Source organism: Aquarana catesbeiana, linkage group LG04 (assembly GCF_042186555.1).
Source record: "Aquarana catesbeiana isolate 2022-GZ linkage group LG04, ASM4218655v1, whole genome shotgun sequence".
Lineage (NCBI taxonomy): Eukaryota > Metazoa > Chordata > Amphibia > Anura > Ranidae > Aquarana > Aquarana catesbeiana.
Genome location: NC_133327.1, coordinates 278,926,920 through 278,948,998, shown reverse-complemented (window position 1 = coordinate 278,948,998; position 22,079 = coordinate 278,926,920). Strand labels below are relative to the sequence as shown.

Below are 22,079 nucleotides of genomic sequence, written 5' to 3'. Positions count from 1 at the left end.
GCGGGGTATTGCAGAGTATTGCAGAGTATTGCAGAGTATGGCTGGGTATGGCAGAGTATCACCGAGTATTGCAGAGTATGGCTGGGTATGGCAGAGTATGGCTGGGTATGGCAGAGTATGGCTGGGTATTGCAGAGTATGGCAGAGTATTGCGGGGTATTGCAAAGTATTGCGGGGTATTGCAGAGTATTGCAGGGTATTGCAGAGTATTGCAGAGTATTGCGGGGTATTGCAGAGGATTGCAGAGTATTGCAGAGTATTGCGGGGTATTGCAGAGTATTGCAGAGTATTGCAGGGCATTGCAGAGTATTGCACAGGGAATTGCAGAGTATTGCAGGGTATTGCAGAGTATTGCACAGGGAATTGTAGCGTATTGCGGGGTATTGCAGAGTATTGCAGAGTATTGCAGGGTATTGCAGAGTATTGCAGGGTATTGCGGGGTATTGCAGAGTATTGCGGGGTATTGCAGAGTATTGCAGAGTATTGCGGGGTATTGCAGGGTATTGCAGAGTATTGCGGGGTATTGCAGAGTATTGCAGAGTATTGCAGGGCATTGCAGAGTATTGCACAGGGAATTGCAGGGTATTGCACAGGGAATTGCAGAGTATTGCAGGGTATTGCAGAGTATTGCACAGGGAATTGCAGAGTATTGCGGGGTATTGCAGGGTATTGCAGAGTATTGCAGGGTATTGCAGAGTATTGCACAGGGAATTGCAGGGTATTGCACAGGGAATTGCAGAGTATTGTGGGGTATTGCGGGGTATTGCAGAGTATTGCGGGGTATTGCAGAGTATTGCGGGGTATTGCAGAGTATTGCAGGGTATTGCAGAGTATTGCAGAGTATTGCGGGGTATTGCAGGGTATTGCAGGGTATTGTGGGGTATTGCAGAGTATTGCAGAGTATTGCGGGGTATTGCAGAGTATTGCGAGGTATTGCAGAGTATTGCACGGTATTGCAGAGTATTGCAGAGTATTGCGGGGTATTGCAGAGGATTGCATGGTATTGCAGAGTATTGCAGAGTATTGCAGAGTATTGCAGGGCATTGCAGAGTATTGCACAGGGAATTGCAGGGTATTGCACAGGGAATTGCAGAGTATTGCAGGGTATTGCAGAGCATTGCACAGGGAATTGCAGAGTATTGCGGGGTATTGCAGAGTATTGCAGGGTATTGCAGAGTATTGCACAGGGAATTGCAGAGTATTGCAGGGAATTGCAGAGTATTGCGGGGTATTGCAGAGTATTGCAGGGTATTGCAGAGTATTGCAGGGTATTGCAGAATATTGCACAGGGAATTGCAGAGTATTGCACAGGGAATTGCAGAGTATTGCGGGGTATTGCAGAGTATTGCAGGGTATTGCAGAATATTGCACAGGGAATTGCAGAGTATTGCGGGGTATTGCAGAGTATTGCGGGGTATTGCAGAGTATTGCAGGGAATTGCAGAGTATTGCACAGGGAATTGCAGAGTATTGCAGAGTAGTGCAGGGTAATGCTGAGCATGGAGGGATGGCTGAGCATGGATGGATGGATCCATGGCTGTGACTGCACATGTCACAGAGCAGCGCTGTGGGCACTACACATCCAGCCCACAGCGCTGCTGCCATCCGATCCCTCCCCCTCTGTACAGATCGGTACTGAGAGGGGAGGGAGGAACCGGCGTCATGACTTTTGACTGAGCGATCACATGGTAAACAGCCGCGATCAGCAGCCATTTACAGTGATCCATGATGCGCCGGGTCCTCTGGACCAGGCGGTCAAGGGTGTTCCTGTGTGCGTGCCCCAGGGGGGTGCGTGGGAGCGGTTTTCCGGGATCACGTCATAGTACGTGCTCCCAGAGTTATCCAACTACCCTGCAGCCGTCATTTGGCTATGGGCCGGTTGGTAACTGGTTAATATACCTTTTCATGTGACAACACTGAAGAAATTACACTTTACTACAATGTAAAGTAGTGAGTGTACAGCTTGTATAACAGTGTAAATTTGCTGTCACCTCAAAATACCTCAACACACAGCCATTAATGTCTAAACCGCTGTAAACAGAAGTGAGTACACCCTTAAGTGAAAATGTCCAAATTGGGCCCAAATTGTCAATATTTTGTGTTGCCACCATTATTTTCCAGCACTGCCTTAACCTTCTTGGGCATGGAGTTCACCAGAGCTTCACAGGTTGCCACTGGAGTCCTCTTCCACTCCTCCATGATGCCATCATGGAGTTGGTGGATGTGAGAGACCTTGCGCTCCTCCACCTTCCGTTTGAGAATGCCCCACAGATGCTTAATAGGGTCTAGGTCTGGAGACATGCTTGGCCAGTCCATCACCTTTACCCTCAGCTTCTTTATCAAGGCAGTGGTCATCTTGGAGGTGTGTTTGGGGTTGTTATCATGTTGGAATACTGCCCTTTGGCCCAGTCTCTGAAGGGAGGGGATCATGCTCTGCTTCAATATGTCACAGTACATGTTGGCATTCATGGTTCCCTCAGTGAACTGTAGTTCCCCAGTGCCAGCAGCAATCATGCAGCCCCAGACCATGACACTCCCACCTCCATGCTTGACTGTAGACAAGACACGCTTGACTTTGTACTCTTCACCTGGTTGCTGCCACACATGCTTGACACCATCTGAACCAAATAAGTTTATCTTGGTCTCATCAGACCACAGGACACGGTTTCAATAATCCATATCCTTAGTCTGCTTGTCTATAGCAAATTGCGGGCTTTCTTGCGCATCATCTTTAGAAGAGGCTTCTTTCTGGGACAACAGCCATACAGACCATTTTGATGCAGTGTGCAGCATATGGTCTGAGCACTGACAGGCTGACCACCCACCCCTTTAATCTCTGCAGCAATGCTGGCAGCACTCATATGCCTATTTCCCAAAGACAACCTCTGGATATGACGCTGAGCACATGCACTCAACTTCTTTGGTTGACTATGGCGAGGCCTATTCTGAGTGGACCCTGTCCTGTTAAACCGCTGTATGGTCTTGGCCACCATGCTGCAGCTCAGTTTCAGGGTCTTGGCAATCTTCTTATAGCCTAAGCCATCTTTATGTAGTGCAACAATTCTTTTATTTCAGATTCTCAGAGAGATCTTTGCCATGAGGTACTATGTTGAACTTCCAGTGACCAGTATGAGAGAGTGAGAGTGATAATACCAAATTTAACACACCTGCTCCCCATTAACACCTGAGACCTTGTAACACTAACGAGTCACATGACACCGGGGAGGGAAATGGCTAATTGGGCCCAATTTGGACATTTTCAGTTAGGGGTTGCCACATGAAAAGATATAATAAAGTGTTTACTAGGGATGAGCCGAACACCCCCCTGTTCGGTTCGCACCAGAACATGCGAACAGGAAAAAAGTTTGTTCGAACATGCGAACACCGTTAAAGTCTATGGGACACGAACATGAATAATCAAAAGTGCTAATTTTAAAGGCTTATATGCAAGTTATTGTCATAAAAAGTGTTTGGGGACCTGGGTCCTGCCCCAGGGGACATGGATCAATGCAAAAAAAAGTTTTAAAAACGGCCGTTTTTTCAGGAGCAGTGATTTTAATAATGCTTAAAGTCAAACAATAAAAGTGTAATATCCCTTTAAATTTCGTACCTGGGGGGTGTCTATAGTATGCCTGTAAAGGGGCGCATGTTTCCTGTGTTTAGAACAGTCTGACAGCAAAATGACATTTTGAAGGAAAAAACTCATTTAAAACTACCCGCGGCTATTGCATTGCCGACAATACACATAGAAGTTCATTGATAAAAACGGCATGGGAATTCCCCAAAGGGGAACCCCGAACCAAAATTTAAAAAAAAATATGACGTGGGAGTCCTCCTAAATTCCATACCAGGCCCTTCAGGTCTGGTATGGATATTAAGGGGAACCCCGGCCAAAATTAAAAAAAAAAAATGACGTGGGGTTCCCCCTAAATTCCATACCAGACCCTTCAGGTCTGGTATGGATTTTAAGGGGAACCCCGCGCCAAAAAAAAAAAAAAAACGGCGTGGGGTCCCCCCAAAAATCCATACCAGACCCTTATCCGAGCACGCAACCTGGCAGGCCGCAGGAAAAGAGGGGGGGACGAGAGTGCGGCCCCCCCCTCCCTCCTGAACCGTACCAGGCCACATGCCCTCAACATTGGGAGGGTGCTTTGGGGTAGCCCCCCAAAACACCTTGTCCCCATGTTGATGAGGACAAGGGCCTCATCCCCACAACCCTGGCCGGTGGTTGTGGGGGTCTGCGGGCGGGGGGCTTATCGGAATCTGGAAGCCCCCTTTAACAAGGTGACCCCCAGATCCCGGCCCCCCCCCTGTGTGAAATGGTAAGGGGGTACATAAGTACCCCTACCATTTCACGAAAAAAGTGTCAAAAATGTTAAAAATGACAAGAGACAGTTTTTGACAATTCCTTTATTTAAATGCTTCTTCTTTCTTCTATCTTCCTTCATCTTCTGGTTCTTCTGGTTCTTCTGGCTCTTCTGGTTCTTCCTCCGGCGTTCTCGTCCAGCATCTCCTCCGCGGCGTCTTCTATCTTCTTCTCCTCGGGCCGCTCCGCACCCATGGCATAGGGGGGAGGCTCCCGCTCTTCTCTTCTTCTTTTCTTCTCTTCTGTTCTTCTTCATTTTCTTCTCCGGGCCGCTCCGCAATCCATGCTGGCATGGAGGGAGGCTCCCGCTGTGTGACGGCGCTCCTCGTCTGACAGTTCTTAAATAACCGGGTGGGCGGGGCCACCCGGTGAACCCCGCCCCCCTCTGACGCACAGTGACTTGACGGGACTTCCCTGTGACGTCACGGGGAATGCCACAGGGAAGTCCCGTCAAGTCACCGTGCGTCAGAGGGGGGCGGGGTCACCGGGTGGCCCCGCCCCCCGTTATTTAAGAACTGTCAGACGAGGAGCGCCGTCACACAGCGGGAGCCTCCCTCCATGCCAGCATGGATTGCGGAGCGGCCCGGAGAAGAAAATGAAGAAGAACAGAAGAGAAGAAAAGAAGAAGAGAAGAGCGGGAGCCTCCCCCCTATGCCATGGGTGCGGAGCGGCCCGAGGAGAAGAAGATAGAAGACGCCGCGGAGGAGATGCTGGACGAGAACGCCGGAGGAAGAACCAGAAGAGCCAGAAGAACCAGAAGAACCAGAAGATGAAGGAAGATAGAAGAAAGAAGAAGCATTTAAATAAAGGAATTGTCAAAAACTGTCTCTTGTCATTTTTAACATTTTTGACACTTTTTTCGTGAAATGGTAGGGGTACTTATGTACCCCCTTACCATTTCACACAGGGGGGGGGCCGGGATCTGGGGGTCACCTTGTTAAAGGGGGCTTCCAGATTCCGATAAGCCCCCCGCCCGCAGACCCCCACAACCACCGGCCAGGGTTGTGGGGATGAGGCCCTTGTCCTCATCAACATGGGGACAAGGTGTTTTGGGGGGCTACCCCAAAGCACCCTCCCAATGTTGAGGGCATGTGGCCTGGTACGGTTCAGGAGGGAGGGGGGGCCGCACTCTCGTCCCCCCCTCTTTTCCTGCGGCCTGCCAGGTTGCGTGCTCGGATAAGGGTCTGGTATGGATTTTTGGGGGGACCCCACGCCGTTTTTTTTTTTTTTTTTGGCGCGGGGTTCCCCTTAAAATCCATACCAGACCTGAAGGGTCTGGTATGGAATTTAGGGGGAACCCCACGTCATTTTTTTTTTTAAATTTTGGCCGGGGTTCCCCTTAATATCCATACCAGACCTGAAGGGCCTGGTATGGAATTTAGGGGGACTCCCACGTCATTTTTTTTTTTTAATTTTGGTTCGGGGGTTCCCCTTTGGGGAATTCCCATGCCGTTTTTATCAATGAACTTCTATGTGTATTGTCGGCAATGCAATAGCCGCGGGTAGTTTTAAATGAGTTTTTTCCTTCAAAATGTCATTTTGCTGTCAGACTGTTCTAAACACAGGAAACATGCGCCCCTTTACAGACACACTATAGACACCCCCCAGGTACGAAATTTAAAGGGATATTACACTTTTATTGATTGACTTTAAGCATTATTAAAATCACTGCTCCTGAAAAAACGGCCGTTTTTAAAACTTTTTTTTGCATTGATCCATGTCCCCTGGGGCAGGACCCAGGTCCCCAAACACTTTTTATGACAATAACTTGCATATTAGCCTTTAAAATTAGCACTTTTGATTTCTCCCATAGACTTTTAAAGGGTGTTCCGCGGCATTCGAATTTGCCGCGAACACCCCAAATTGTTCGCTGTTCGGTGAACTTGCGAACAGCCAATGTTCGAGTCGAACATGAGTTCGACTCGAACTCGAAGCTCATCCCTAGTGTTTACAAAAATGTGAGGTGTGTACTCACTTTTGTGAGATACTGTATATATATATATATATATATATATATATATAGATCTATAGATATATAGATCTATAGATCTATATATATATATAGATCTATAGATCTATAGATCTATATATATATATATACAGTGGGGCAAAAAAGTATTTAGTCAGCCACCAATTGTGCAAGTCCTCCCACTTAAAAAGATGAGAGAGGCCTGTAATTGTCATCATAGGTATACCTCAACTATGGTGGAAAATAAGTATTTGGTCAATATGCTTTCTGTAAGTCTTCACAAGGTTGTCACACACTGTTGCTGATATGTTGGCCCATTCCTCCATGCAGATCTCCTCTAGAGCAGTGATGTTTTGGGGCTGTCGCTGGGCAACACAGACTTTCAACTCCCTCCAAAGGTTTTCTATGGGGTTGAGATCTGGAGACTGGCTAGGCCACTCCAGGACCTTGAAATGCTTCTTACGGAGCCACTCCTTCATTGCCCGGGCGGTGTGTTTGGGATCATTGTCATGCTGAAAGACCCAGCCACGTTTCATCTTCAATGCCCTTGCTGATGGAAGGAGGTTTGCACTCAAAATCTCATGATACATGGCCCCATTCATTCTTTCAAGTACAAGTTCAAGTACACGGATCAGTCGTCCTGTTCCCTTTGCAGAGAAACAGCCCCAAAGCATGATGTTGCCATCCCCATGCTTCACAGTAGGTATGGTGTTCTTTGGTTGCAACTCAGCATTCTCTCTCCTCCAAACAGGACGAGTTGTGTTTCTACCAAACAGGTCTACTTTGGTTTCATCTGACCATATGACATCCTCCCAATCCTCTTCTGAATCATCCAAATGCTCTCTAGCAAACCTCAGACGAGCCCGGACATATACTGGCTTAAGCAGGGGGACACGTCTGGCACTGCAGGATCTGAGTCCCTGGCGGCATAGTGTGTTACTGATGGTAGCCTTTATTACGTTGGTCCCAGCTCTCTGCAGGTCATTCACTAGGTCCCCCGTGTGGTTCTAGGATTTTTGCTCACCGTTCTTGTGATCATTTTGACCCCACGGGATGAGGTCTTGCGTGGAGCCCCAGATCGAGGGAGGTTATCAGTGGTCTTGTATGTCTTCCATTTTCTAATTATTGCCCCCACAGTTGATTTCTTCACACCAAGCTGCTTGCCTATTGCAGATTCAGTCTTCCCAGCCTGGTGCAGGTCTACAATTTTGTTTCTGGTGTCCTTCGACAGCTCTTTGGTCTTCACCATAGTGGAGTTTGGAGTGTGACTGTTTGAGGTTGTGGACAGGTGTCTTTTATACTAATCACAAGTTCAAACAGGTGCCATTAATACAGGTAATGAGTGGAGGACAGAGGAGCCTCTTAAAGAAGACGATACAGGTCTGTGAGAGCCAGAAATCTTGCTTGTTTGTAGGTGACCAAATACTTATTTTCCACCATAATTTGCAAATAAATTCTTTCAAAAATCAGACAATGTGATTGTCTGGATTTGTTTCCACATTTTGTCTCTCGTAGTTGAGGTATACTTATGATGGCAATTACAGGACTCTCTCATCTTTTTAAGTGGGAGAACTTGCACAATTGGTGGCTGACTAAATACTTTGGATTCTGCCTTCCTCAGATGGGGTAATCCAAAAGGAACTACAAGAAAAACAGAAATGGAAGGCGCGCACACCTAGTGCATCAACAAAGATAATTTAATAATAAAAATGTTTTATATAAAAGTGGGTACTCACAAAATGCAACTGACAAAAGGCCATAAAAACAATGCATGGACAGGCACAGAACACGGGGTACATCTAACGCGTTTCGGGGGCATCCCCCCTTCCTCAGAGCTAGGCTAGAGTGGACAAAAAAAGGAGGTGGTGTTGGAATCATTCTATTCCCACAGTACACCTTTTATGTTTCTCCTAAAACTCCTTCTGTATCCTTTTGATTTGTCCTTTTTCACAGTTTCCCTTAGGGTTTCTGTGATTTATCAACGTCCTGGACTGGTAACATACTTCTTTGATGATCAGTTCTCTGCCGGCTACTCTACTTTCTCTCCTCTGAAATACCCGCTATCATTCTTATTGACCTTAACATCCCTGTTAATGATAACACCCCTATTACCACTCATCTTCTCAAAACTAACCTCAACCTTTGACCTAACACGATGTACACACACGCCTATTCACTCTGATGCAATCATCTTGACCTTGTATACTTCCTCCTCTGCACCCTCTGGAACCTCTCTAACATCCCTATTCTTCGTCTGATCACAACTAGGGTTGCACCAATACTGAGCTTTTGCAAGAGTACTTGTACTTGTAACTTGCAATTGCTCCAATGCCTAATCGGATACCTTGGCAGTCAGGGGATGATCGGTGCGGTGGTGGGGGCCATTACAAGCACCGATCTCCCTGTATAAATTTCAATAAAGCAGCTGACAGCCACTTCTCCTCCTCTCCCTTCCCCAGCTTTCAGCTGATTTATTTAAATCTATTAAAGGAGATTGGTGCTTGTAACGGACCTCATCGCTGCACTGATCATCTCTGGCTGTCTCCTGTCTCATACTCCATGCTCCTAAGGTCCCCATGTCCTCCTCCATCCCCCCTCTGTCCTCCTCTGCTCCTTCTCCGATCCCCCTCCGTGTCCTCTTCTGCTCCTTCTCCACCCCCCCTGTGTCCTCTTCCTCTCCTTTTTTGCTCCCCCTCCGTGTCCTCCTCGGGTCCCCCCTGCCCAAGATCTGTCAGGATGGAGAGCGGAGGAAGGAGCTGGTAAATCTGTCATTTACCAGCTCCTTCCTTTTCCAAATCTGTGTCCTTAGTCCCTTTCTCTGTCTCGGTCTATTTAGACTCTTGATATCTCACCAAAGCCCCCCCCCCAACAGGGTTGATAAAAGAAAAAAAAAAAATGAAAAATTGTAATAAATATTTAAACATAAAATTGTAAAAATAATAAAATATAAAAAAAAAAAGGACACTGACACTGTCCACCCCCCCCCCCCCCAAAAAAAAGGATTGTAAAAAAAAATTGTGTATATATATATATATATATGTATATATATATATATATATATATATATATATATATATATATATATATACATATATATATGTGTATCAGTGCCCATCAGTGCTACTTATTAGTGCTACTGTCACATCACATTAAAAAAAGTATCGGTAATCGGTATTGGCGGGTACTTGAAAATAGGTATCGGTACTTGTACTCAGTCTTAAAAAAGTTGTATCGGTGCAATCCTAATCACAACCTTATCAATTTTTATGCTCAGCCTATCTTCTCCTATCCCTTCAACTAGCAAACAGTTACCCATAGTAAACTTCACCACTCCACCCTTTTTTTCTTAATTCTGCTCCTGATGGCCTCTACGACAATATTTCCCCCTGTCCTTCCCTGCCCTGGCCACTTTGATCTACAACCTACCACTCTCTTACACACAGTATCAGGCCCTAACTGCTGCAACTTTGTCAAACAAAACTACTCTTCTATAATATAATACGCCTCTCCATGCTGCTTAACAGACCTATTTTATCACTTTCACTAACAACCTCTCATCCAGTCCTTGTCAACTCTTTTCTACCTTTAATCAGTGGCGGCCTATCCATTAGGGGTGCCCAGGTGCCACCCCTCTATCCATGGCCGCCACCCCCTATATGAATAGATAGATTCATTCAAAGCATGAGCTCTGCCGCGGCCACCCCCTATTCATGCGTCCGGCCCTTTTTAGGGTGTCGGGCGCATGAATTACAGTGGCAGGGGTGTTCTTTTGAAGCACCTGATTAGAGCCAGAGGCTCTAATAGGCTTCAAAATAGGGTGGGCTTGTGGTGCAGAGCATTGCGCCATTAGCCCACCCAGGTGTTACAACAGCAGGTAAGTTCTTCAGACCCAATCGGGGGGGTGGTTGTTACTGTTTGCCGCCCCCCCCAAAAAAAAATTACCACCGGCCACCACTGCCTTTAATTCTTTTTCTCCACTGCCCCACCAACTATTTAATTTAGTGCCCAGGACATCAAAAGTAGATGCAATTTGTGACAAGATCACCAATGGCCAGTTATCTCTACCAATTGACATACTATCTATAGCACCACATTCAACACTTTCCTCTTCTGACCTATTACTACAGAGAAAGTTACTAAACTTTTTTCTGACTCCCACCACACCACCTGCTCCTGAAACCTATTCCCACACAACTACTCTGGTCACTCTCTTGATCCATCGATCAACTTGGGTATAACTAGCATCACAAAAAATCACAAAATCTATGGCTTGCCTTACTCTAATAAGTCTACCATGCCAGTTCTGGACTGCTTTCTTCTTCATAGTTGTGGAGGCTTAGCTTAGGTACTATTGGCCATATTTTGCAGGAAGGACACAGCGACTCTCCATATACACCCACAAAGTATAAGTTGTATATTACTGGTGCAACTCCCCAAATAAAAGGCTTTATTTAAATATTTTCTTTATATTCAGTATAGTTTAGGTCACTTGACTGATAAATACATAGAAGAAGAAAATGAATGAGATAAAGCTGAACAGCCAATATGAAAATAAAAATACAGCTAGCATGTGTCCCTTTAACTTAGTTAAGTTAGTCAGCAAAAAACTTACCAACTCTACAACTACAACAATAACATCAGCAGTTTACTTTAAGATATCTGCAAATGTATAAATGAATCTAACAAAATAATTCTAGAAACAGAGAAAAACAACAAGTAATACATACAGTTCATAAGTCTACATATATGTAAATACAATCAATAAAACCCCATATACGTTTTAATATATTAATACAATATTTAAAAGCCATTGTCAATGTTTTAAATCTAAAGCTTCCATTAAAAAATGAAGACTGCAATTGGTTCAAATCAACACACATTACACAGATATAGTCCACTGTTGTCACAATCAGAAAACCCACCATGAGAAAATGCCATACAACCATCTCTGGAGAGCATATATTTAGCCACGAGGTAGATGCAAGAGAATACAAGATGTAGGGAGCACTGAGATGCAGCAAAGGAGGAAAAAAGGTGAAAACAAGCATTTTATTTGTATTAAATGCCAATTGTTTAAGGCACACAGTGCTGTAGCAAACTAAATATAATAGGAGTTACATTTACTTTAGGTTTAGAACTATTTCAGAAGTTTAAAAAATGGTCATACATAATATTCTAGAGAAAAAAAAACAGACAGTTCATGCCAGTCATATTAGCCTAGAGAATTCTGTACACACTTTCTGGTCGCCTTGATATTGGGGACAAATCTAATCACTGGGGATATAATCCTTATTGTGTCCTGAACATAAGATCAAAGCTAAAAGCTGGAACAAAAAGAAATGGTGCTTGAACCTAAAAAGGTAACTTTGATACCAACAGCAAGAAAAATACCACAATTAAAGAGGTTTGCTTGGAACATAAACAATGAACACTTGGCTAAAACAATCATTTATCTTTGTATCTTTTATTTTAATCCTTAAACAAAAATATATTGATATAAAGGACTTTTATAAACAAAATTGCTCTCTAGTTGTATTTTCTCTAGTATATGGTTAACCTAATAAAAGTTCATTAGTGGTTTCTAGAATTAATCTCTGCATCATATTGTTAAATGAGGATGATGAAATTGATTATAGCCTGTCTTACCTGAAGGTAATGGCATGGTCTTAGGGAGGATTTGATTTCCTGATGGACAAGAGGTTTATCCAAATTAAGTGATGATTTCCGATAGGCTTCTTTTGCTTGACTAACAGTAAGCGTCGACCAAGAACTTCTCTTCATATATTTACCTTCAGGTGTCATTGCAAGTCCTTCACAAGCTGAGCATTTCATGTCATTGTTACTCTTAGAAGTCTTAAGAGAAAGATCCCCAAAATGTCCCTGCAGAGATTCAGGATAGCAATGAGATATGTGATCTACATGATGCCTATTCATTACACTAGGTGTTCTATAAGTGCTATCACTATCCAAATTATCATCTGAACTCCACCATCCTGTCATCCCAGATTTATGCTTGTTGTCAGGTTTCCGATCCTTACTTTTACTTCTTTTACTATGTTTTGAGTAATGGCCATGATGGTGATCATCGCTGCGACTCTCTCCTTTTGTCCCATTAACATTACCTTTTGATGACCCTTCTAAAGAGTGAGACTTAGTAAAAAGTTTTTGCACAGAATGAACAAGATGACGTATTCTCCCTGGACTTTCTGTTCGCTGTTCTGTAGCGGTGGATGTCTTCTGGTACTGTAAAGTATGAAATCCATCTCTGTGTAAAGGAAGCTGTTTTTCAAATTGATCCAGTAAGTTTGCTGGGATTCGGTTTATTTTACTACTACTAGTATGTGAGACAGCACAGTCGTCTCGGGTTTCCAAATGGGAACTATAGTGCATTCTTGGAAAAGTGCTACTTGACATATGATCACTCATCATTACAGGCATCATCATGCATTCTGAGTGGATTGAACTCCGCGGAGAACACCGGTGGTGATCCATCTGACAGCTCTCCGTTGGGCTAAGTAAATATGATTGCCTAGGTTCTTGTCCATGATGCCCATGGTCATGTACATGTTCACAATCCTCAGGGGACACTAGGCCACAAGTATGGCCAGCACATAGCTGTGACTGATTCCGACTACCAGATAATCCTTTCATATTCCTAAGGGTAGGAGAGAATTTTTCTTCATTGAAGTGCTGGGTGGGTGACCATGAGTATTGCTGTTGATCTGGAAAGAAAAACATTGTAAGTTTGATAGATTTTACCTAGATAACATCTTAATATATGAGGATATCTGAGTTTATCATAGGATTTATACAATTATTATACACTAATAACCACCCATGGATCTTGAAAAAAGTTCCAAGATTGTGAGACTTAAAGCAGCCCTTCATTTACTCTGGTGAGTCTTCCTCCCTGGTTCCATACCCCCTCCCCCTTACAATCCAAAAACCACCCATTTATTTTGTTGATCTTTCATTATTTTTTCCTTCTGACCCTGCCCTCTGCTGCCATTTTTTCCTAAGCAACAATGACATGTCCTGCTCCCCCAATCGAAGCAAGATAAACAGCGGCTGGTGGGCAGAGCAAGCACACATGACCCTAGGCCTGCTGTCTGAGTATTGGAAGATCCAAATACAAACAGTCCAATGCACCAAACAATCATCCAAAATTCCAATGTCTTCACTGATAAAATTGGTTCATATTCGAAAAACATCCAATGCATTTTGGTGACCAAACAGGCTCAACCTTTATCAGAGCTTTAATACTTTTGCTTTTCTTGTGATTTACTACTTTGAACAAATTCAGAACGGCAAGTTAAGCTAGTGTTAATGAGTACAGCAAATGACCTGGGCTGCCTGCTTGAATCTGGAAGAGGAAGCCAGCTCACAATGATATAGTTGAACCAAGATGGTGTGGATCAGGGCTGTCACATCTGTGCAGCAGACTGCAGTAAGACAAAGTTGACTCCACTGGGCAGTTGAGTATGTGATTCAAGGACAACACTGCATGAGAGGTAAGAAGGTGTAAAAATAGGCAGGGGGAAGGAAAGTTGCTCTAAGTGGGTACACATGAAGAATGTCTTGAAGCAATGCAAATAATACCTCAGATGTTGATATTGCCTTCCTTTAAGACTCATTCAGGTGTTCCTTTTACATAAGGTATATTGGACGCCTTAATATTGCATTGCATTTCCCACAGAGGCTTTTTATTGTGCTATTGGTGCATCTCAGAAGAGGGTAATCTTATTCACAGGTTCTGGAGGTGCCCAAATATGGAATATAAATTGGTGCTGCACCTCAAAGTCTGAATCGTACTGATTTGAACAGTTCTATTGCCGACAATAGGGGGTGACTTATCAATTTGGACCTTTCAAAACACATTACAAGTTGCACTGGTGTGATGAAGTGGTACAGTGCATAAATATCTTGATGAAAAATTGAACAAGGGGGAACTGAGCAGGAAGGCTATGTTTCCTGCAAGGGCTGTGCTGACTGGACTTCATAAAACACTGTGGACCAACATCAGCAGATGACATGGCTCCTCAAATCATCACGGACTGTGGAAAATTTTGCATTTCATTTGGAAATCAAGGTCCCAGAGTCTGGAGGCAGAGTGGAGAGGCATAGAATTCAAGCTGCAAGAGGTCCAGTGTGAACTTTCCACAGTCAGTGATGATTTGGGGAGCCATGTCATCTGCTAGTGTTGGTCCACTGTCCAAAGTCAGCACAGCCCTTTACCAGGAAATTCTAGAGCTCTTCATGCCTCCCTCTGCTGACCAGCTTTATGGAAATGCTGATTTCAATTTTCTGCAGGACTTGGCACCTGCCCACAAGCAGGCATGCTCCTGTCCCGTGGCTCTGTGTGTTCATTCTCACACGGAGCTGCAGCTCAGCCCAGCCCCCTCCGTCTCTTGATTGGCTCACTGGCTGTGATTGCCAGCAGTGGGAGCCAATCATGAGAGAAAACTGTGTCCTTTTGAAACTGCATACTGTCATATTGATGCTCTGGCTTTAATAATCCCTCAATCACTGTCCTGGAAATAGTATGCTGGCATTCTGACCCTGTTCTAAATCCACTTGCAGCAAACTTTTTCTGAGTCAATGATTAAGTTGCTTTTTAGACCAGAGGATCAGAATGATGACATGGATATTCTTACTTTTGGAAAATGGTCAGCAATAGCAACTTCCATATTTATCTCATCTTAGGTTTCCTTTAAAACAGTAGTAAGTCCAGCTAACACAACACCTACTAACCACTTGATTGATGAAAGAAAGTAAGCCAACGCTCCCCCGTAACAGCTAAATGCACCAGAAGATTGGCTGTCACAGCAATTTAACATTCAACCTGCAACTAGTGTTGTATAACCTTCAAAATAAATGTCAACATTTATAACTGTATCATCAAGGAATTATAGCTTGGAAGTTGTATATTTTAACCTTTCCAATATGTTTGTCTGCTATAAAACCAGTAAACGATCTGTTATTTTTAAAAGAGTTTTTAAAGCAAAGAGAAAAGAAATTTGACAAGAAAATCATAGGCTTTGAAACACCTTATAATTTTTATGCCGTATACACACGATCGGATTTGCCGACAACAAAATCCATGTTTTTTTTCCGACGGATGTTGGCTCAAACTTGTCTTGCATACACATGGTCACACAAATCTTGTCAGAACTTCTAAACGGCAAGAACGCAGTGACGTACAACACGTACGACGGCACTACAAAAGGGAAGTTTAATAGCCAGTGCGCCACCCTTTGGGCTCCTTCTGCTAATCTCATGTTTATCTCATGTTAGTAGAAGTTTGGTGAGAGACGATTCACGATTTTCAGCCTTGTGCTTTTCCGATCGTTACTGCTCTTCAGTTTGTGCTTGTGGGTTCGTATCTGGTTTTCAGTGCTTGCCCCCCAAAGCACATGCAAGGTCCGTATAAAATATATGGAGTACTTTGCAGGTAGGGGGGCCATTGGTATGCCAGAAAATGTTTAATAAACATTTTAAAAATACATTTTTTTAGTTAAACTGAAATAATATTTCCTTTGATTTACAGCTTGTGTTTCTTTTAGCTGTCTCCTAGGGTCTCCAATGGGCCTTTTTTGGCCATTTTCTTCAATAGTGCAAACGTAATTTATTTGATACATGATGTGACAATCTCTTCTTCAGCGAACTATTATTATGTTGTGGGTCTGCTACACACACACCTTGTTTTTGTTGTTAATGTAGGTAATGCATTCCTGTTAAAAATATACATCATTTTCAGCACCATGAATGAATTTTGGTGAGTCACAAAAATGGCATGATTGTGGCAAATTATAAAGCACTGTGTGAGTTATTTACTAAAGGAAAATCCACTTTGCACTCCAAATGCACTTCAAAAGTACACTTGAAACTGCACTGAAAGTGCACTTGTAGTGCAAAGTGGATTTGCCTTTAGTAAATAACCCCCATTTCAGTGTAAACACAAATTTATTCCAAAAAAATTATATTGAGCATTGAAAGAAGAAGCCACACATTGTTGAGTAGAAAACTTTTTACTCTGTGCACATTCACATGTGCATTAGAAAATGGTTTTTGAACAAGCCAACATATTTTAGTAATAACATTTTTGTTTTTGACAGTACAAATAGCCTTTTTTGTGTTAAAATATGCACGTTTAAAACCATAAAACAATACAAAACTCAGGAACTTACAAAGTTCAACTTTGACAAAGTGAAGGCAATATCAGACATTAGTATGTCCAAACTGTGTTGATATTGCCTTCATCAGATAATATGATGTCACCCCTGTGAAAGCCAAATTTTGAAGATGCACACAAATTGAGGGTCAAAATGGGGATTTCCCTCCTGATCTGATGCCTAATGTCAACATGTGCTAGCTCCCATCATGGGGGATCAATGGACCTGTTTTGGGGGTGCAACCCCTTCCTCTCATCTACTTTAGTTGCGAGGAAGGGGTTGCAACCACAAAACGCGTACCTTGATATCCCGTGATGGCAGATAGCACATGTTGACACACTCTGTGCATCTTCAAAATTTGGCTTTCTAAAAAATATTTAAAATGTGTGAAAATAATAAAAATGCAAACAAACTATAAGACTTTTGGCGTTTTTTAGATTCTGCCTAAAACATCAATTATGTTTTTGAGTCTTTTTTCCACATCATTGATGTCTTCCTTGATCTTCTGTAAATCACGATTGCACACCATGATCTCCCCGATGAGGATCTGTGCACTTGTGAAATGAGATTCTTCTTCCACAACATCCACATCACCTAAAATAAAAAAAAACACACCATGTATTATAAATATGCAGGCACACATCTATTACCTGAAACTGTGGTCTCAGACACTCGCCTGTTATGGTCACTATTTCGCCCACTTCATAAACCTCTCCTTCCTCCACATCTTCTGGTTGTGGTGTGGGGGTTTGCTTTTCTTTAGGAGGTGGGGGTCCCTGGTGTCCTCAGATGTCCCGAGTCTTTTCTCCCCTATGTGAATAAAAAAAAGGTATACTTAGCACACAGATATTTGAGGCCAGAAATAGTAATATGAAACATTGCTTGGAAGTGTCGTACAATTGTCTATTTTGGCAGAGTTCCAAGCTGAAGACATTATTTTTTTCCCTTTATAAAGCTGGAATACTTACCTTTTTTTGTACAATTTTCACACATGGAGATACCCCTAGTATCCGTTGGAGCACCTGTGTGGGACACGCTAAAAAGTTTGTTCTGGTGTCCCACATTAGTACTCCTGCATCCAGATGTGTAAACAGCTACTGAGAGTCCTCTCCTTACACTGAATCAAGTTTGCATTTCATTCTAGTACAAACCCATCTAGACAACAATGTCATAAACTTCTTTAAATACAAATAGGCCTGAACAAATGTAGTTAACCTGGATCTGCCAAAAACATTGTATTAGTGGGTGAACGAACGATGTTTACTACGAATGATTACTGTGCCCACGAACCTGAAACTTGCCATTTTAAACTGTACAACAGTAAAGAAAAGCACGTGGAGCAGCATGCAAGTAATAATAATAATACGAACACATGACAACTACTTACTTTTTTGAAGAACTCTATTGATATTTCTGTACTGATCCTGCTCCCTCAATTTCAGGTCTGACCAGCATTTCCTCAATTGATCCTTGGATCGTCGTACCCCAAAATTTCTGTGCAGACTTCTCAAAACTTTAGCCATGATCTTGGCCTTTCTAACATTTGAGTTTGGGTAAGGTCCATGCTTCCCATCATAGTCGGCCCTCTTCAAGATGTCCACATCTCCTCCATCTCTATAAAGGACATATTTGAGGCCTTAAATCTCCTCCGGGATCAGGACTTTCGTGGCTCCGGCCTTTCGTCGTTGCTGCTGCTGCTGTCTGCATGCACTTGCTCTTTCTCCGCCATGTGCTCTCCCACTGCACCGAAAGGGGCGGGGAATAGACTAGAAAGAACATCAGGGGCGGGCGGAGTTTCACACATGCGCAGTGTATATAAAGCGTAACACGCGTGCGTCGTACGTACGATCTGTGAGTGGAGGAAGAAGTAGCGGAAGCGCTGATCGTTCTAACGAAGGTACAAGTTTAACTTGGTGCATCAGTGGCCTATACTGCCTCTAGATTGAGGCCTATATTGGGACAAGATTAGGAGAGTTTAGCCTGACATTAGGGTTTGTCTTGTGTTGTGTCTTGCAGAGAAAATGGATAGCTTCAATGATCACAACTTCCTCCCCCTATTCATAGACAAGTACAGGGAGCTGCCCTGTCTGTGGCAGGTGAAACATCCGCATTATAATCATAAACAAAAGAGGCAGGCAAACTGGAGAAACTGCTGGAGTTGGTGAAGCCGCAGATCCCCATGGCAACCATCCCCTATTTGAAGGCAAAAATTGGTGGGATGAGGAGCACTTATAATAGGGAGCTCAATAAGGTCCAGGATTCTATGAGATCAGGAGCAGCAGCAGATGCCATTTATGTCCCCAGGCTGTGGCATTATGACAGACTGCGTTTTCTGTCAGACCAGACTGAAGTCAGGCAATCACACTCAACCCTTCCTTCCACTCTTCCTTCCATGCTTCGTTCCACCCCAGCTGAGGCTTCCGATGTCCAACCTGGGCCTTCCAGCCAGGAAGAAGTGGAGGAACCCAGCTTGAGCCAGGTATAGCATTGTTCTACATATTTCTTGTTGTAAAATTAATGATGTTAACTAGATGTTATTTTTGATCACTAATTTAATAAAGTGTTTTACATATCAATAGACAGTAGTGGCCAAAAATGTTTGGGACAAGAATGAAAAATGCTGGGGTCAGAAGGATAGTCTTTTCTATTTGTTAACATTCAATTTGCAACAGTCATGAGCTGAAAATTGTGTGTGATTGATGAATGAAAAATAAAACTTTGTCCCTTTTTCATACACAGGAAAGCCTGAGCCAGGAGAAGAGCGTGGAATGTGGCAGCCAGGAGGAGGCTGTGGAATGTGGCAGCCAGGAGGTGGCGTAGGAAGTGGCAGCCAGGAGGTGGCAGGGGGTGAGTGGCAGCTAGGAAGTGGCGGGGGTAAGTGGCAGCCAGGAGGTGGCCAGGCCCAGTAGCCTGATTGAATCCCAGGTCCCTCCCCTCTGCCTTCCAACCAAGAGGCCCAGGAAGGGGAGTAACCTGAAGGAGGCAGCGCTTGGGCTGATTCGGGAGGCTAATGCTGCCCTCAGATCCACCCCCACTCTTCAAGAGGCTTTTGCTTCCATGGCTGCATGCAAAATGCAGGAAATGGAGGAGGGCCAACGCCTCATCTGTGAGGAAATTATGTATCTGCCCCTAAATAAGGGGTTGAGGGGCCAACTCACAAACAAAACACACCTGTGTGAGTGTGACCATCATCCTCCTCCTCCACCTCCTGCCACAACTCCAAAACCACAGCCTGGAAGCAAGCCTGGAAGGAAGAGTTGAAGTAAGACAAGAGTGTAATGGCTATGTGTGACCACAGCCTGGGGACATATATGTGATCTGCTGCTGTTCCTGATCTCTTGTAGTCTGAGACCGGATTGTGCTCACTATTATATGGACTCCTCATGCTACCAATTTTGGCTGTAAATTAGCCCTGGGGTACAAAGGCTTCGCCAATTTCACAGTTTTCTCCAGCTTTGCCTTCCTCTTTATTTTCTTATGACCCATAGTAAATGGCTATTTTGGATTCACAAATACTTGCCTGTGTGTTTTACTTTAAAAATGACAGTTCGTTTGTGAGTAGGCAGGTACATTTCAAAAATACAATGTTAAATTAACAAGGGACACCAACCAACCTCCTTGAGGTTAAAAAATACAAGATAATAATGGTGTTGTGATAACTTGACACACAAAACAAAAAAAATATGGAGATCACTAGAAAAAAATAAATAAAACAGGAGATCTTGATTAAAAAAAAAATTCACTATAAAAATAAATACAAAACATTATTATGGAGATCTGCCGAAAAAAATAACTAATATTATTCAGGAGATCACGAGAAATAATAAAGAAATCATTTTTTCAGAACTCTGTATGAATATCAGCAGCAAAGTAACGTCATTATTCTAGCATTATTAAGAAGAAGAGAATGCGCTGCATTAACCACTTCAATACCAGGCACTTAGACACCTTCCCGCCCAGGCCAATTTTCACCTTTCAGCGCTGTCGCAATTTGAATGACAATTGCGCGGTCATGCTACACTGTACCCAAACACATTTTTTATCATTTTGTTCCCACAAATAGAGCTTTCTTTTGGTGGTATTTAATGACCTCTGCGGTTTTTATTTTTTGCGCAACAAATAAAAAAAGACCAAAAATTTCGAAAAAAAACACGTTTTTCTTTGTTTCTGTTAAAATTTTTTGTAAATAAGTACGTTTTCTCCTTCAATGATGGGCACTGATATGGCTGCACTGATGGGCACTTATACGGCGGCACTGATGGGCACCGATGAGGTGGCACCAATGAGGTGGCACTGATGAGGTGGCACTAACGGGCACTGATGATGGGCACTGATAGGCGGCACTGATGGGCACTGATAGGTGGCACTGATGGGCACTGATAGGTGGCACTGGTATGCGGCACTGATGGGCACTCATAGGTGGCACCGATGGGCACTCATAGGCGACACTGATGGGCACTTGTTGGTGACATTGATTGGTACATATGGGTGGCAATGATGGGTACTTATGGGTGGCACTGATGTGTGGCACTGATGGGCACTGATAGGTGGGCACTGATAGGCACAGATGGGCACAGATGGGCACTGACAGGTGGCACCGATGGGCAATGACAGGTGGCACTGATAAAACATTGCTGGGCAGATCTGGGCATTGCTGGGCAGATCAGTGACATAATGGTGCCAATCAGTGCCCATTTGTGGGTCATATGACGTCCAGTCAGGATAACAGAACCACTTCCCGGATGTCAATCCGCTATAGGGCGGGCGGGAAGTGGTTAAAAGATTTTAAAATTTGCAGCGTAAGGAATGTGCTATCTCCATTACGAACGCTAGTTTTACCAGACCGAGCACTTCCGTCTCGTAATTGATCAGAGCATGCGTGGAACTTTGTGCATCAGAATTGTGTACACACGATCGGAATTTATGAGAACAAATTTTGTTGTCAGAAAATTTGAGATTCAGATCTCAAATTTTGTCTGTCGGAAATTCCGACGGAAAATGTCCGATGGAGCCTACGCACGGTCGGAATTTCCGACAACAAGGTCCCATCGAACATTTGTTGTCGGAAAATCTGATCCTGTTTACAGTGTTACAGAACCCAGAGAAAATACACTGTGCACTCATGGAAAGAGTACAAAATCTGCATTCATGCCATATTTACTTTGGCCCTGCTATGTCGTTATTTCATTGTGATGAAGCCGGTTCTATAAATGGTTTCAATTTTAGCAGATCAGCACATGGCCTTGCTTTTGAACAAACATTACATTTGCCTGAAGCATTTAAAAGAGTAACGTCCAAGCCATGGTCCCACAATCAACTTTATAAGTCACACACAGTCATAGTTAATTGTGGAACTGGAAGTAAAAACTGCATGTCAAAAAGATCAGTATATCCAGAGATTTAGCCAGTTGAATTTATGCAAAAATGTACATTTTTTAAAATGTGAAATGTGGTCTTGGTGTCTCCTGCCTCCCAAGCTTCATCGTTGAGTAGTGAATCACCTTGAAGATTTTAGGGAACAAATAATATGTAATTTCATAGTTACTTGCCTTTTATGCAGCATGACCAGAATAG

General features: G+C 43.4%; 1 protein-coding gene across 5 annotated transcripts in view; it reads right to left on the bottom strand.

Moving 5' to 3' along the window:
- The window catches only part of DLGAP2 (DLG associated protein 2), a 1,381,880-nt gene that overhangs the window by 275,148 nt on the left and 1,084,653 nt on the right, over positions 1 to 22,079 (bottom strand). For all 5 annotated transcript variants that reach the window (XM_073626624.1, XM_073626625.1, XM_073626627.1 and 2 more), the window contains one exon: positions 11,980 to 13,055. In XM_073626624.1, coding sequence (XP_073482725.1) covers positions 11,980 to 13,055 — 1,076 coding nt within the window. The remainder of the gene's footprint in view (positions 1 to 11,979; positions 13,056 to 22,079) is intronic.